This window comes from Oryza glaberrima, chromosome 5 (assembly GCF_000147395.1).
Source record: "Oryza glaberrima chromosome 5, OglaRS2, whole genome shotgun sequence".
NCBI lineage: Eukaryota > Viridiplantae > Streptophyta > Magnoliopsida > Poales > Poaceae > Oryza > Oryza glaberrima.
The window spans coordinates 20,693,362-20,709,003 of NC_068330.1; the positions used below are offsets into that span (position 1 = coordinate 20,693,362).

Below are 15,642 nucleotides of genomic sequence, written 5' to 3' on the forward strand. Positions count from 1 at the left end.
AAAAATACACGTATACAAACTTTCTATATAATATATATAAACTTTATATACAATATGTACAAATTTTATATAGGATGTGTATAAACTTTGTATAGGATATTTACAAACTTAATATACATACGTATTAAAAAAATAAAATAAAAATTAGAAAATACATCACATATGCAAAGTTTGTATACGTGCATATAAACTTACTTTATATTCATGCATCTTTAAAAATAAACGGGAAAAGAACCAAACAGAACAGAAACCGGAAAAAAAACAAACCGAAAAGAAACGAGAAAAAAAAAAGAAATAAAAAGAAAAAAACAACCGAACAAGGAAAACTCGCTACTCCCTCCTCTCCGCGCGGAAGACTTGTCCAGTCGCGCGGGAGAGGCGCGCGCGACCTATCGCCGAATAGCTTCTTCGGTCGTTCGCTTTGAGAAACTACTCCCAGAACCTCATCAGGCCCAAATCAAAACCCTCTTTCCAAGCAATGTTCGTAACAGGATCACAACAAAAAAAGCGAAAAGGAACGATAGATAGGATTGTCACAGAAAAGCCAAACTGGGAGGCCATTGGGACGGGCCGTCCAGCATTAAATCCTGCGGTGGTTTCCTCTAGGGAAGAGCTCTCCGAGAGCCATGGTGCTCGCTCAGCCATGTGATCTCGATTGAACATCACAACGCCGCACCTCCTTCCCAGCAAATTCGCCCAATAGAAACGAACAGAGAGAGCACCCAAGAAACGAAAAACAAAGGAATAAATGCAAGGAAATCAGCGAAACGACAGGAGACAGACGTTCCAGTGGTTGGAGGAGGACGACCCATCCGTGAGAAGATTTGCGGTTGCGGTGACGGTGGCTGTGGCGGCGGCGGCTGTTGGGGGAAGCACGAGAGCTCAGCGCCTTCTTATAGAGAAAGGTGGGGTGGTTAGGGCAACTCGCCGTGGGTGGTGGATACTGGGCCACGGAACTCCGGAAAGAGAGAAAATCTTGGGCAGGCCGAAATGTACGCTACCCAACTGGGCCGGAATACGCACCATCAACCCATCATGGGCCTCTTATTGAGTGAAGACAAGCCTAAAGCAATTAGGGCTAATCCCTTGCAAATCTATATCTCTGCTATTATAAAAATTAAAAATGTTTTTGCCGGTACTTTGTTACGTCATCTTTGTATGAGTCGGTTTTTAATTTCATTTGATTTTGGAAATACATATTTGTATTTGAGTTGGGTTTTAAATTTGTTCGCTTTTAAAAATATAGGAGGATTCGTATAAGATTTCTTTTAAAAAAACTTGCATGTTAATTTGAGATAGTCGGATTTCTAATTGCAGCTTATAATTTTCTAGAAAAATATATATTGAAGCGAATTCCTACAGTAAATTTCACCTTAACTAAACCATATAATAATAATAAGATTAAAATAACCTTCACCCGTTGCAACGCACGGGCATTTTTTCTAGTCCTTTTTTAACGTATTTACAGGAAAATGCCACAGACTTACCCTACCCAACCCACCACACACCCCTCACAACCCATCTCCCAGAACTGAGCGCGGCGACGACTAGGTTTGCGGCGGCGCCTCAGGGACACGCGCGCGGCGGCCAGCACGACCGGCGGCAGCTCCGAGGATTGGGACGGCGTGCGGCCGGTGGGGGGCGGCCGCGGCAGAGCGTGCACGGACGGCGCGCGGGTGGCGCCCGGCGGTGGGGGACGGCGCACTGGCGGCGCTCGGCGGCGCACGCAGGGATGGCGCGCGGCGGGCGGCCGGAAGCGCACGCGGTGACGGCGATACGCGGGACAGTGTGGGATTGTTTTTTTTCTTTTTTTTTTCAATTTCAGATCTAGAGCTGAATGCTTGCCAAACACTTTCCAGCTGATCTCCAACTCCCATATGAGCCGACTCCCATTAGAGTGGGAGTTTAGAGCTAGGAGTTGAAGTTTGAAACCCTACCAAACAGGGCCATAGTAAATTTCTGGCTCCAACCCTATTAGCACTATCACAGAGACGACGGTAAGTGCATAAGACAAAGACATGAAAAATACTCTTGTAAGCAAGTTCAGGCTATCCTCAGGCATGAAAAATACTCAGACATGTTGCTCAGGGTAGCAACCAAACAGGCTCATAGAGCCACATAGGAGGAGCCGTGCCTGCCGCGAAGCGAGGTGGTGATTTGGCGATGCGAGCCGGTGGGCAGTTGGTGGCAAGTGGCAACGACGAGAGCTAGCTCAATATGCATTGAACCATAATATCTAGAAAATTAATAGTTGGATCCCTCTAATGTTTGATATATTATTTTCTTCAATTTTTTTAAGTATTTTAAATTCCCCGCTACAATATGCGAGGTTTCAACTAGGATATTATATATTGCCCGTCCTGCAAACTCGCAATTCAATCACACGGATATATGACAAGCATATCTATAACTAATATAAATATTTGTATTTTTCCGATCGTCACATCTAATTTTCATCTATTTTTCGTCCGTACACAATCCGATTTGGTTAGCAATAGGGATAGAAAAAATTGCAAAAAAAAAAGTTATCGACGGCCGCCGACGCCACCACCGCCGCCGGAGGGAGAAGAGAGGCAGCGGCTCCCAGCAGTGGCGGCGACCGCGGGCGGATCCGGCAGCGGCGGCTCTACCCGCGGACGCCGCAGACGCCGAGGGAGCACGGACCTCGACGATGCCGCTGCCGCTCCCCGCCGTCGCCCACGCCGTGCCGGTGAGACGGGAAGGAGAGGGGAGAGGGAGTGGTCCGCCGTTGCCGCTGCACCCCGCTGTCGCCCGCGCCATGCCGGTGAGACGGGAAGGAGAGGGGAAGGTGCCGCCGGAGGGGAGGGGAGGGGAAGCGGCACCGGTGGGGAGAGGCGGCGTCAGGGGCGGGGGAGGCGGCCGGATCGGCTGGGGGGAGGGGGCCGCCGGAGGGGAGCGGGAAAGGCGGCCGGCTCGGCTGTGGGGGAGGGGGCGCCGGAGGGGAGGGGAGGGGAGGGGAAGCGGCGCTGGAGGGAGAGGAGGAGGGGAGAGGCGGCGTTGAGGGCGGGGGAGCCGGCTCGGCTGGGTGGAGGGGGAGGGGGAGGGTTAGGGTTAGGGTTTTCAACAATTTGGAATTAATCTGAGCCGTTCATCAAAACGAACGGCTCAGATCGATCGATCGTTGGGCCGCACGCGGGCTGGCAGATCAGCAAGCGAGAGAAAGAGTATAGGGATATAAATTCGACTTTGGTCACTTGCGGGCTGAAGAAGAAAGTGGGCTGAAAAAGGCCCATAGAGATAAAATGATTTATATTTAGATTTTTATTTAAATAAATACTAAAATGATGTTTGGATTATCAAAATTAGCAATTAACTACGAAAATCTCAAGAAAATTTCAATGAGTGTAATTAGTAATATAGAAAATTTAATAAACATTAAATCCAAACATAACATTTTATTTCTCACACTTACTTTAATTATAAATTAATTTAATTATATAACTAACTACTTAAAAAATACCCAAATATTTCCAACCAGAACATTTTATTTCTCACACTTACTTTACTTATAAATTAATTTAGTTATATACCTACCTACTTAAAAAATACCCAAATATTTCAAAAAAAAATTGTATTTCATTTAATTAAAATTTAATATATTTTAATTTAATTTTATCTTTTTTATCTTTACCCGTAGCGAAGCACACGCACATTTTGCTAGTATAAATATATAACAGTACGTGGTAAGTAGCAGCACACAGAGATTGATCGAGGGTAGCACACTGCATCACGCACGCACAGCACACAGATTAGGCACAATAATCTACAGGTTGTACAAGTTCTCGACACACTCCATAGTTAATTACATACTTAGATAATTAACTACCCCAGTATACTTAGCTAGCGTTCTTCTAAAATACAGGACAAGGACGTTAGTACGTTACACAGCACTATACAAAGCATACAATGCAACCATGCATCAAACACTACTCGTATTTAACTTAATAACTACTCCTTTCGAAGAACTGAACTGATCGACGAAAGCGCGCGTGTAGATTTGTGTACTCGTAGAACACATGCACGCATGCATGCATCGTACACTGGTGGTGGAGAAACCATCTTTGGTCGGTCCACCAAATTTCACAATAGTCCCGGTTTCATTAAAAACCGGGACTAAAAATAATTTTTAGTCCCGGTTAAAAAAAATTAATCTTTAGTCCGGGTTAAAAAAAATTGATCTTTAGTCCTGGGACTAAAGATGATTTTTAATCCCGGTTCAAAAAGTTGTCGGGTCGAATTCAGGCCCTAATTATCTTTAGTCCCGGTTGTTTATACCAACTAGGACCAAAAATAAAACCACCCGTGCGCACCACAGAGTCTCGATCTTATCGATCCATCCCCTTCCTCTCTCTCTCTCTACTCCCTAGCTCTCATAAACAGCAACCTCAGATCGGATCTGGCATTCTGCCATAGAGTCTTCTCCTCTCCCCGTTCCTCCCCTTCCCCTCTCCTTCCCCTCCCCACCTCCTCCTCCTCCTCCTCCTTCTCTACCAGAGCGAGTCCAGCGGCCGAGCCCGGGCGGCAGCTGGCGTTTTCTCCCCTTCCCCTCTCCTCCCCCTCCCCACCTCCTCCTCCTCCTCCTCCTTCTCTACCAGAGCGAGTCCAGGCGGCCGAGCCCGGGCGGCGGCTGGCCGCGGGCGGCAGGGAGCGCGGCCGCTGGCGGCAGCGGGCGGCAGGGAGCGCGGCGGTGGCGGGAGCTGGCGGCCGGCGGCGCCCTCTCCTCTGCTGGAGGGGGGAGGCGGCAGCGGAAGCACAATTTTCTTTTTTTTTTTCCCGAATTTGTGATACATTTGGATCTAAGAACTTGTGATTCATTGGATCTGTGATGTATATGATGTGTGATGTATTTGATGTTTGGATCTGTGATATATTTCTTTAAGAATTTGAGTTGTATTTTTTGAGAATTTGTGATGTGAATGATTTATTGATTTAGGATGATACTTTGATTTTGAGATATTTGGAGAGATTTTGAAAGGAGCAACTCTTTGGAAAGAAATAATAAAAATAAAAAAATGGCGACCAACCGGGACTGTGCTGCTATCTTTAGTCCCGTTTGAAATAACCGGGATTAAATCGTAGTCTCGGTTAAAAAACTGGGACTACAAAGGATTACCAACCGGAGTACAAACCATCTTCCACCAGTGGTACCATATCATATCAATGGGGCCGGCGGCCGACATCAGAGTCTTCTCTGTCTAGCCCGAACCTGCGGTCCATGTAGCCGCCGACGGCCTGGAACGTCGGGCCGAACAACCCGCCTTTGCTGCTTCCTGTTCCTGATCCGGACACCTTGCCCCCGCTTCTCTCCCTCTCGCCGGCTTCAGTACTCTCGTCCTGCGACGTCGTAGACGAACGTGGGGGCGAGCAGTAGATGACATTGGTGTACTCCGGCTGCGGCGGTGGAGCCGCTCCTGCCACTGCGACCTCGCCTGCATTGATGTACACCGGCGGCATCGTCGTCCCGTAGCCCTCCTGCCACGGCAGAGCCGGCCAGCCGCCGGTGAAGTTCTTGATGGGAACAGTTTGGGCTCCAGATATGATGCTGCGGCCGCCGCCGCCGTCGTCAGCTCTATCAAAGCATCAATCAGATTTTTGATGTCAGAGAAAGCCTGAATCACTAGCTAGGCAAGCAAATATATGTGGTGCTGTATATGGATGTCATGGTCTGTTGGTCATAAGTTGATCACAAATTTTATTTTGATATATTCTTAAAAACCTAACTTTATACTCTTTGTATATGATCGACCTAATACGTACTATAAGTTTGTCAATCCTGAATTTTCCGCAGCAGTGTTCTAGTATGAATTCCTAGTTGTTCACTGTAAACTGAAATCAGGGTGTTGAAAGATTAATTAGAGATGTGTTTTTTTTTTTTTGCGATTCGTAGACTTAGATCAAGTTGAATCAATGGAATGCAAACTTTATTTTGTGTCTATGTGAAGGAAGACTATTGCACATTGCTCTTCAGTGCGTGGGCACACCTCAAACTTTCCTGGATCCACCACTAGTTAGTCCAAAGTTATAGATTATATTTGAGTTAACAGTGATAATCTAGCACAATGGCTCATAATAAAATGGCAGTGTTGTATAAAGGGCTAGAGTATCTTAGTGACAAATTAATCCATACCTGCTTTCGGCAGATTTATAAAAACGCTCGAACTGGGGCTGCCTACGCCACCATGATCCTGCCGATAAGACTCCGCGCCTTTCTCCTTCGACAGATTTACATGCTCCTTCCCCGTGGTCCTTTTGTAGAACCACAGATTTCTCATTCAAGCGTTCTTTCACAATAAGGTGTTGTTTTTCAATAGTCTTATGTTCTTCATCTCGTATCTTGACATTGTTATTATCCTTATCATCTAAGGGAGGGTGAGGCTCGAACGGGGGCCGGCTACGCCACCATGATCTTGCTGATAAGACTCTGCGTCTTTCTCCCTCGACAGATTTACATGCTCCTTCCCCGTGGTCCTTTTGTAGAACCACAGATTTCTCATTCAAGCCTTCTTTCACAATAAGGTGCTGTTTTTCGGTAGTCCTATGTTCTTCATCTCGTGTCCTGACATTGTTATTATCTTTATCATCAAAGGTCCAATCTACACACCGTATGTTGACAATTGGACGTCCCGGATGCATCCTAATGGCATCAGTCAAAGCTGACTCTGCAAATCTTCTACAAAGATCACCAGCAGTACAATCGACCTTAATTTTTGCAGTGATCTCTTCAAGTCCTGACAAATTTTCGATTCCAACGGGTATAGCATCATGCTGATCTGCTCTGTGGACATCAAAACCTAGCTTGAGCTTCCGGAGATTAGGCATTGCACCTGCCTCAAATTTCATCCACGCTAAGCTGCATCTGAACTTTAAGTATTTGAGGACTGAGAACCTTGCATTATCAAAGACAATACTTTCTGCAGGCTTTGTGTGGACATAAAGTGACAAAACAGTGAGAGCAGGTAATCCTCCAAGAACATCAACATCATAGCTTGTTACTTCCCTAATCCCAATCATTAAAATACAGAGATTTCCAAGCTGCCCAATCCAATTCGGAAGGCTAGAAAAGATGCAAACACATGGTAACAACTCAAGCCTCTGAAGAAGAGCTGGTGGGGAGGACACACTGCTCCAGCCATAAACAGATACCCTCGTGCTTGTAGCACTGTGAATATGCAGAGTATTTGCAAAAGAAGAGCCTACAGGAGATAGAGTTATAGATTTGAGATTACGGAGTTTCCCCAGAATGGATCCAAGGTATTGCATATTATTCATCAGATTGACAGAATGTATGGCAGAATAGGTGAGCTGAAGATCCTCGAGATTGGTCAGCTCACCAAGGCTCCATAGATTCTCTGATGTGTTACAGCTGAGATCAAAATATCCAAGTGTACGAAGCGATGACATGTGCGCAATTCCATTGGGCAGGTTTGCCCTAGCAGGTAGACTAAGATGCAGCAAGCCTGGGAGATGAATGATGTCTGATGGAACTGCATCTATTTTTCCATCTATTTTCAGTGCCTCCAAATATTGTAGACCTTTCATATGAGTTGGCATTTTTAAGGTGACATTGGAGGTGACCTTCAAATATCTCAGTCGGACAAGTTCCGAAATTTCAGTGAGATCAAAACTGATGCTGTCCTCATCACCGCAGAAATGTAGAATTAGAACTTTAAGAAGTTGAAACCCCGTAATAGAAGGCATACAATTCAAGACCCCGCAAAAGGCAAGTGTCCGAACTTGAGACAGTCTCATATTAGTTGGTGGAGTTGCATCTTCTACATTACCGAAGTGAATAGATAATCGTCGAACCTTGTCAGCGAGCCTTGTAGTCGCTTGTGTGTGGTCTATTGCAATAGCAAAATTTTCTTCTGTTGACATGTATGTAATAAGATTGAGTACCATATGGTGAACCACACAAGACAAAACCTCACCATTGTCATTGATATGTACAGGCTGGATAAATTTTCTATCAACAAGCTCACTGAAATAGGCTCTTGAAATTTCTTCCTTTTCATGCCTTTCACTAGGACAGATGAAACCTTCAGCTATCCATTGGTTCACCAAATCATCCTTCCAAATTATGCTATTCTCTTGGTACATTCTGAGATATAACATGCATGCCTTCAAATGCTGAGGAAGACTGTTGTAACAAAGGTTCAATAGTTGTTTCATCCCTTCCAAATTAGGATTTGCCATCAAACTGTAACCTAAGGTCTCATTTATATAATCCCATTGCTCATGTTTCTCAAGCTGAGTTGCTAAGAGGCTTGCAATAGTGACAACGGCTAGCGGCAAACCACCACATTTCCTTACAATATCATACGAAACTTGACAGAGTTCTGGAGGACAATTAGAATGAGAACCAAAAACTGTACTGAAAAATAAATTTCTTGAGTCATCCTCACTAAGTGGTTTCATCTTGAAAATATAGTTCGACTCATAACCACAAGATTGCAGAGCTAGATCTTCAATTTCTGTCGTGATCAGTATTCTGCTGCAACTATTACCATCTGGTAGTGTGCACTTAATAATATCCCATGTGCATATATGCCATAAATCATCAATTATGATCAAGTACCTGCCAAATATTTTCCTCAAAAACATATGTTGTACAATAAATATATTGCTAATATTAACCTAAGTACCTGATAATTACTGCATGGAGCATTTATAATAATATATATTTGGGCTTTGCGTATCTTTGACATTGCGACTCGTTTATCCATTATCTACAAAAAAAAGGTACTTTGTATCACAAGGCAATACTGTACGCACCTCTTATCTTGCAGATGTGTCCTTATACTGGAAATCAGGCTATGCAACTTCCAATTGTCAGGTGGCTGCTGCAGGCGAACCTGTGAGAGCATGCTGATGAGAAGCCTCCTCATATCAACCTTCTGAGAAGAACGCACAAATGCCTGGCACTCGAACTGCCGTCCAAGTTTGCGGTACAGCTCGTTGGCAAGCGTGGTCTTGCCAACTCCTCCAACTCCCACGATGGATACCACCTTTAGCTTCTTCTCTCCATCAGCCAGCCACTCCTGGACCTTGTTAATGGCGGCATCGAGACCGACATGCCGGACGCCATCGGCACGCTTTCTACAAAGCGTGGGATGCCCAGCACTAGTATTGGCTATGCCACCGAGGTCGCTGCTGTGCAAGATGGCGTGGCGTTGAAGCGCCTCCTGCACGCGAAGGCTGAATTCTCTGATCTTGTTTGCCATCCACAGGCGCTGCTTTAGCTTCTCTGGAACCAGAGGAGTCTTGCTCCCCACAGGTCGCCGGCTGAACTTACGGCGGCGAATCGTAGATACGCTTGGATACCGGCCGACGGTGGCAGCGTGCTCGTAGTGCTCGACTGCATCCTCGTACTGGTCGATGCAGTCCTCGATGTCGTAGGACAGCTCACGCACCTCCTTCGTCCAGCACCTGACCACCATGTCATGGTAGTCCTCCAGTTCCGTGGCATCGCTGTGGTGACCATGGAGGATGGAGGTTATTTCCTCGATATCTTGCCTGATGAGCGGTATCTCCTTGTCTGCTCCCTTGGGCAGGATGTTGCCGTGACGACGCAGGAGTTCATCAAGCCTCCCTGGGAGGTTGACCATGGCGCCTTCCATGGATGTCTTGTCTGAAGACAAATCAAGCTAAGTGTTACAGATATCCAAGGTGTACTTCTAATAAAATCGATGCTGAACAAGAAGCAGATAATAGAAATGGAACGAGATAGAGAGGGATCTGATCACTGAACCTAGAAGTTGAAGGCATCAGATTATCCGAGTAGAATGAGCGAGCTCTCCGAGCAAATGAGGAGGCCGGACTTTGGAGGGACTTCTTCCATTTTGCTTCATTTCCTAGCTTCAAGTCTGACGCTTCTCCCTCCTTGGAGATTTAATTTGAGTTTCTTCGGATGGGACCATTTGTGTCGTGACTAGCAAAGCTGTTGGCCAAACTATGTATTTGGTAGCACCCTTTCAAGATAGTTGCAATATACTATGATGTGATTTAGACACCAATCCTCAAATACCCCTGAAAGTGAGAATTACATTTCAACTCTAAAGCTTCACATAATTTACATTTGTCTCAAAATGCAGAGTTGTCTGAGTAATTGTCACAAATTACACTCTACCTCATATATTAGGATTTACAGATGCATGACACGCTCCACCATGGACAAAAAATTCCATCTTAACTACAAAATTGAATGGCTAATTAAGAGAGCAAGTCTTTCACACCATACTATCTCGGTCTCAACATATAGCTATTTATGTCATTTTTTGGAGAGATTAAAGTCGAAGTGATTGCTTAAGATGAGAAAGTAGGTAAAAGAATTAAATGAGAAATGGTTACGATTAGTTGAGATAGGAAAATAGGTGAAGTAGCTATATTATAAGACAAATTTAAATCCTAGATATAGGGGTACATGCATAAAGGAGGAATTAGTAAACAGGCTTTTGGACACACCAAAATAAACATGATTCTTTTCCGCTAAGAGCACATTTATATTGTACTGAAATGCGAAATAAGTAGTGAATTACGAATAAAAAACAAGTAGCTATATTCAGTGTGCATATGTGTATTCCGTGTAATTTATTAAAAAAATCTTCTAGTATTTTTTGGTATGAGGATAATTTTACCATTCTTAAGAATATACCAGGAGCAAATTTACATGTAAAATTTGGTATTTTCAAATACTACGTATCTTAAGATACTAAAAATTTTTAATGTAAAATTTAGGTATCTCAAGTTAACCGTAAAATTTCTCCTGGTATAAAGCTGTGGGTTCATCTAAAGTTTGTTTTAAGAAAACACATACCTGTGGCAGTAGATGTTGTGCATCTGATTTTGCACTCAAGTGGGCGTTTCCGCGCATATATACACATACGAATGGTGGATTGTTGACTTGTTGAAGGTTGCAGGTCTGCAGCTGCCGAAGCTGCTGCTGCTGCTGCTGGGTGGATTGGTCTGGAGCCATGGAGTCCGCGGTGGCGAGCGCATTCTTGAAGGCCGTGATGGGGAGGCTGTTCATGGCGCTGGAGAAGGAGTACAGCAAGCACAAGGGCCTCGCGCAAGAAGCCCAGTCCCTCCAGCTCGACCTCCGCATGATCGCCGCCGTCATGGACGACCAGCTCCGCGCCATGGGGAGGGCGACGACGGCCGACGCCCGCACGGCCGTCGCGCGGCTCCACGCCGAGGAGATGCTCGACCTCGCGCACGACGTCGAGGAGTGCGTCGACCGCTTCCTGCACCGCCTCACCTGCAGGCAGCACCGCGGCGGCGCCGGCGCCGGAGCGTCGTCGTCGTCCTTGGTGCGGCGGATGGCGCACGAGCTCAGCAAGGTCCAGAGCCGGTCGAGTTTCGCCGACGAGATCCAGAGGCTCAAGACGCGCGTCAGGGAAGCGCAGCAGCGGATCATCCGCATGAAACCTACTTTGGATGTCCTCGCCGGCGGTGGCGGTGGCGGCGGCCAACTCACAGGCGCTGCCGGCACATCGTCGACGGCGCCGTCGTGCCGCGCGTCGCGCATCCCGGTGGGCATCGCGGAGCCCGTGGAGGAGCTCCTCTCGATGCTGGACGAGGTGGACGGCGAGCCGGAGCAGATGAGGGTCATCTCCGTCGTCGGATTCGGTGGCTCCGGGAAGACCACCCTCGTGAAGGCGGTCTACGATGATCCTCGCGCAAAGGACAGATTCTCCCGCCGCGCGTGGGTCACCGTCGGTAGCTCGCCGTCGCCGGAGACCAGCAATGGGATGAAGGGGATCCTGCGTGCTGTATTCCAGCAGGTTCTTCCCAAAGACGCCATAGATGCTGACGGACAACATCTTGAAACCTCGCTCAAAGAATACCTGAAGGACAAGAGGTTAGTGCACATTTAACATTTTTCTTTTTTTTTGAACTACTTTCATATGCAAAATTTAACTTTTAATCGGACTTTTGCTCCTCATTCATCAATTTGACTGTCGTGTGTATATATTGATCAGGGTTCACTGTTTTGGAATCCCAAAAAAAAAAATCAGGGAAAGGAAATTTCAGACAAAAAATAGTTTTGAAAACTTCTTTGCTAAATTCAAACAAATTCTGAAAACAGGCACTCACCGGTGGACACAAATATTTGAATCAAGATTATGAACCCTGTACCCTGATACTGATCAGCAGAATTTATGTTTTACCACTTAATTTTGCTACTCATTTCTCAATTTGGTTATTAGGTATTTAATTATCATCGATGACATCGGGATGGATCAATGGAACATCATAAGATCGACCTTTGAAGACAATGGTACAAGCAGCAGGATAATACTGACCACAACCATCCAGTCTGTGGCAAATATGTGCAGCCATGGCAATGGCTATGTGTATCAAATGAACACACTTGGTGAAGAAGACTCTAAGGAACTCGCTTTTCCAGGGTTTAGATCACCTGAGTTGGAGCAAGGTTCAGCATCATTATTGGGGAAATGTGATGGTCTTCCTCTTGCTCTGGTCAGTGTCTCCGATTATCTGAAGGGCTCAAATGAGCCCACAGGAGAGCTGTGCGCAAAGCTGTGCCGCAACCTTGGTTCTCATCTGAAAGAGCAGGATGGCCATTACAGCTTTTCAGAACTCAGAAAGGTGCTCCTTGACAACTATGACAGTTTTTCTGGCTATCCTTTGAGCTGCTTGCTGTATCTTGGAATATTTCCAAACAATCGACCACTCAAGAAGAAAGTTGTAATCAGGCGGTGGTTAGCCGAAGGATATGCACGAACCGACTCTCTTCGTAGCGAAGAGGATATTGCTGATGAGAATTTCAGTAAGCTTATTGACCGGAATATCATTCAGCCTGTTGACACAAGAAACAATTCTGAAGTGAAAACCTGCAAAACTCATGGAATTATGCACGAGTTTTTGCTGAACAAGTCCTTGTCACAGATATTCATCGCGAAATCGTCTCGTGATCATCCAAGACTAGGTGTCAATACTAATGCGCGCCACCTTTCTTTTCATTCTGGTGAACTGACAGAGTGTGTGGCATCTGATGAAGAGTTATCTCATGTCCGGTCTCTGACAGTCTTTGGGCATGCAGGTGATGCAATTTGTTATGTTCGCAGGTGCAAACTGATACGAGTCTTGGATCTACAGGAATGCAGTGATTTGGATGACGATCATCTGAAATACATATGCAAATTATGGCATCTGAAATACCTGAGCTTTGGGAGCAATATCAGTGAGCTTCCAAGGAGCATTGATGGACTGCATTGTTTAGAGACACTGGATTTAAGGAGGACCCAGATGAAGTTTTTGCCCATTGAAGCAATCATGCTGCCCCACTTAGCTCACCTGTTTGGAAAGTTTATGCTTCATGAAGATGATGTGAAGAGTGTGAACAAGATGAGTAAACTACAAAAATTCTTTTCTTCCAAAAAGAGCAATCTGCAAACTTTAGCAGGATTTATCACTGACAAAAGCAAAGGTTTTCTGCAACATATTGGTCATATGAACAAGCTGAGGAAGGTTAAGATATGGTTCAAACATGTCGAAGGCAGCAACAATTACATCGCTGATCTTTCACGGGCCATTCAGGAATTCACCAAGGCTCCCATTGACAGGGATACTGACCGTTCTCTCTCACTTGATTCTGAAGAATGCCCTGAAAATTTCCTGAGTTCACTTGATTTGGAGACATGCTCTGAAGGTTCCAAATATGCTCTGAGGTCGCTAAAGTTAAATGGCGAACTTCACAAGTTGCCTCCATTTGTTAATTTGTTGTCAGGTCTCACTGAGCTTTGCATTTCATCACCTATGCTGACACAGGTTCATCTATCAACGCTGATCAATCTGAACAGACTGCTCTACCTCAAACTGGTTGCATATAAGCTCGAGAATTTCGAAATAAAACATGGAGCATTCCCGAGCTTGCGACGCCTGTGCTTTGTAGTGAAAAGTGTCACTTCAGCTCTGCCCACAATCAAGCATGGAGCTCTCCCAAATATCATATCACTTCAGCTGCTCTGTCAAGGTCCAGTTGGTCTTTCTGGCATCGAGATCAGACACATGAAACATCTCAAGGAAATCACAATTAACTCTGGAGTGGTTGTACAATGGGAACAGGCAGCAAAGAACCACCCAAATAGGCCTAAAGTTTTGTTCCTCAGAAAGGTTGATCCAATGGAAAGCGAGGAACGGGAAAGACCTTGTGCCATAAGGGAGCAGATGAAAATTACTGTAGCTCAACCAACTAGTTCAGGTGATGGACTGAACTCTAGCCTCAATAAGATCAGACTTTCAGAGCCTCCTTCTTCACGACTTGAGATGCCTGTTCGTCATATGGTGGATGGCCACTGAGGCAGCACCCCAGACTTCCTTGGCAAACCTCTAGCACAATATACCACTGCAGCTGGCAGACTTCAATGAAGACCATCCAAATTTTGCTAAAAAAACTTGGAAATCTAGATTGCTGTTCAGTTAAATGGTCCAGATTTCTGTATTTCCGTACTTGTCATGTTATGTGGTTAAGGTTGTAAATTGGCCCGGTTTTTTGTAAGTTCAGGGTGTTAAATAACCATATTTTAAATTCTTAAAATACAATGATCTGTGATTGGAGGTGTGCAATTGACCTCTTGCATAACTAAATCGATCCTGTTTGTCAAAAGTACTTGGTATATTTTGGAAATACCAAAATTATGTATCAAATTTATTATTTTCGATGAAATAAACAAAATAAAAAGTTCAAGTAAACTAAAGGACTAGTACTACTTCCTAGTTCTTACGAGGAACGTAAAACACCAATGACATAACCAGGCTGTTTAATCAGTCAAAATTTTTTGAAAATTTTTAATCAGTCAAAATAGAGTTTCCAAGTCATAAATTCTGACAGAACATTTGTTCTCACCATGATGCAACAAAATCAACAGGAGCACACCGCTAAACACATTATTCAGATTCTGCGAGGAGGACTCACCGTCCGTGGCTCCACCGAATCAGGCGGCGCGATGCAGACGAAGGAGGAGGGTTCCCGGCCCGCCGCCGTCGGCCCCCGACGAGGACCAAGTCGGACGGACGGAGGAAGAACGGACGGCGGAGAAGACGGGACTCCCCCTCGTGCTCGTCCTCGCACAGAATTCCCCGTTGCTGCGGGATTCCATGGCCTCCCGCTCCAGCGCCACGCCGACGCGCCCGTGCGCGACGGCGGCCGCTCTTCCTCTCCCTCCCCCTCGCCGGCGCCTGGAACCGCAGTGCTGTTGCTCAATGGGCCACATCCTACGTAACTCGGTCCGTTTTGATCGGGTCGCAGCCATCCTATTTCATGATGGGCCGGCCCAGTATTATTGGCAATGGTTGCCGGCTGGTGTGTACGCATTCCGGCCCATGCTGGGTCTCTGTCTGTGATTTGTCTAGGGGTCTCACTCTCACAGGCAAATGAGCTTAAGAGCAAGTACAAGTACAATAGGACCAGCTCCAATTATTTCCACGTAATCTAAGGACAAAGCTAAACGCCAGAATATACTGGTAGGTAGTCTCTAATTTATCTTTGTGCCTTTCCATAGCAATAGTATTTTATTCTTTATTTTTCTTCAATTCTCTCTCTTCCTCTGCGTTATCTTCCTCCTATCTCCCAGGTAATATCATTTTTTAAAGAAGGAT

The 15,642-nt window shown here is 45.5% G+C and overlaps 2 protein-coding genes across 3 annotated transcripts; one reads left to right on the forward strand and one right to left on the reverse strand.

Annotated features, from left to right (window-relative positions):
• Nucleotides 1-4,909: 4,909 nt before the first annotated feature.
• LOC127772647 (disease resistance protein RGA5-like) lies at nt 4,910-10,958 on the reverse strand. 2 transcript variants are annotated; one of them, XM_052298598.1, is made up of 6 exons: nt 10,835-10,958; nt 10,148-10,210; nt 9,770-10,047; nt 8,794-9,649; nt 6,149-8,596; nt 4,910-5,590 (listed from the first exon to the last, which is right to left on the reverse strand). In XM_052298598.1, exons 4-6 carry the CDS (start codon nt 9,636-9,638, stop codon nt 5,179-5,181), a joined length of 3,705 nt encoding a protein of 1,234 aa, XP_052154558.1. In that variant the 5' UTR covers nt 9,639-9,649; nt 9,770-10,047; nt 10,148-10,210; nt 10,835-10,958; the 3' UTR covers nt 4,910-5,178. The 2 variants fall into 2 exon arrangements, with proteins under 2 accessions (XP_052154558.1, XP_052154560.1); XM_052298600.1 differs by lacking the exon at nt 10,148-10,210.
• Nucleotides 10,959-10,991: 33 nt separating this feature from the next.
• Nucleotides 10,992-14,686, forward strand: LOC127772648 (disease resistance protein RGA4-like). The gene is made up of 2 exons (XM_052298601.1): nt 10,992-11,878; nt 12,228-14,686. Exons 1-2 carry the CDS (start codon nt 10,992-10,994, stop codon nt 14,341-14,343), a joined length of 3,003 nt encoding a protein of 1,000 aa, XP_052154561.1. The 3' UTR covers nt 14,344-14,686.
• Nucleotides 14,687-15,642: the final 956 nt, after the last annotated feature.

Bases quoted from the DNA above. Each gene is read 5' to 3' on its own strand.
- LOC127772647 (XM_052298600.1), bottom strand. From the start codon at position 9,638: ATGGAAGGCGCCATGGTCAACCTCCCAGGGAGGCTTGATGAACTCCTG. The intron at 8,597-8,793 runs GTGCGTACAGTA...AATATTTGGCAG, and splicing joins ACACATCTGCAAGATAAGAG to GTACTTGATCATAATTGATG. The intron at 5,591-6,148 runs GTATGGATTAAT...ATGCTTTGATAG, and splicing joins TATAAATCTGCCGAAAGCAG to AGCTGACGACGGCGGCGGCG.
- LOC127772648 (XM_052298601.1), top strand. From the start codon at position 10,992: ATGGAGTCCGCGGTGGCGAGCGCATTCTTGAAGGCCGTGATGGGGAGG. The intron at 11,879-12,227 runs GTTAGTGCACAT...TTTGGTTATTAG, and splicing joins GAATACCTGAAGGACAAGAG to GTATTTAATTATCATCGATG.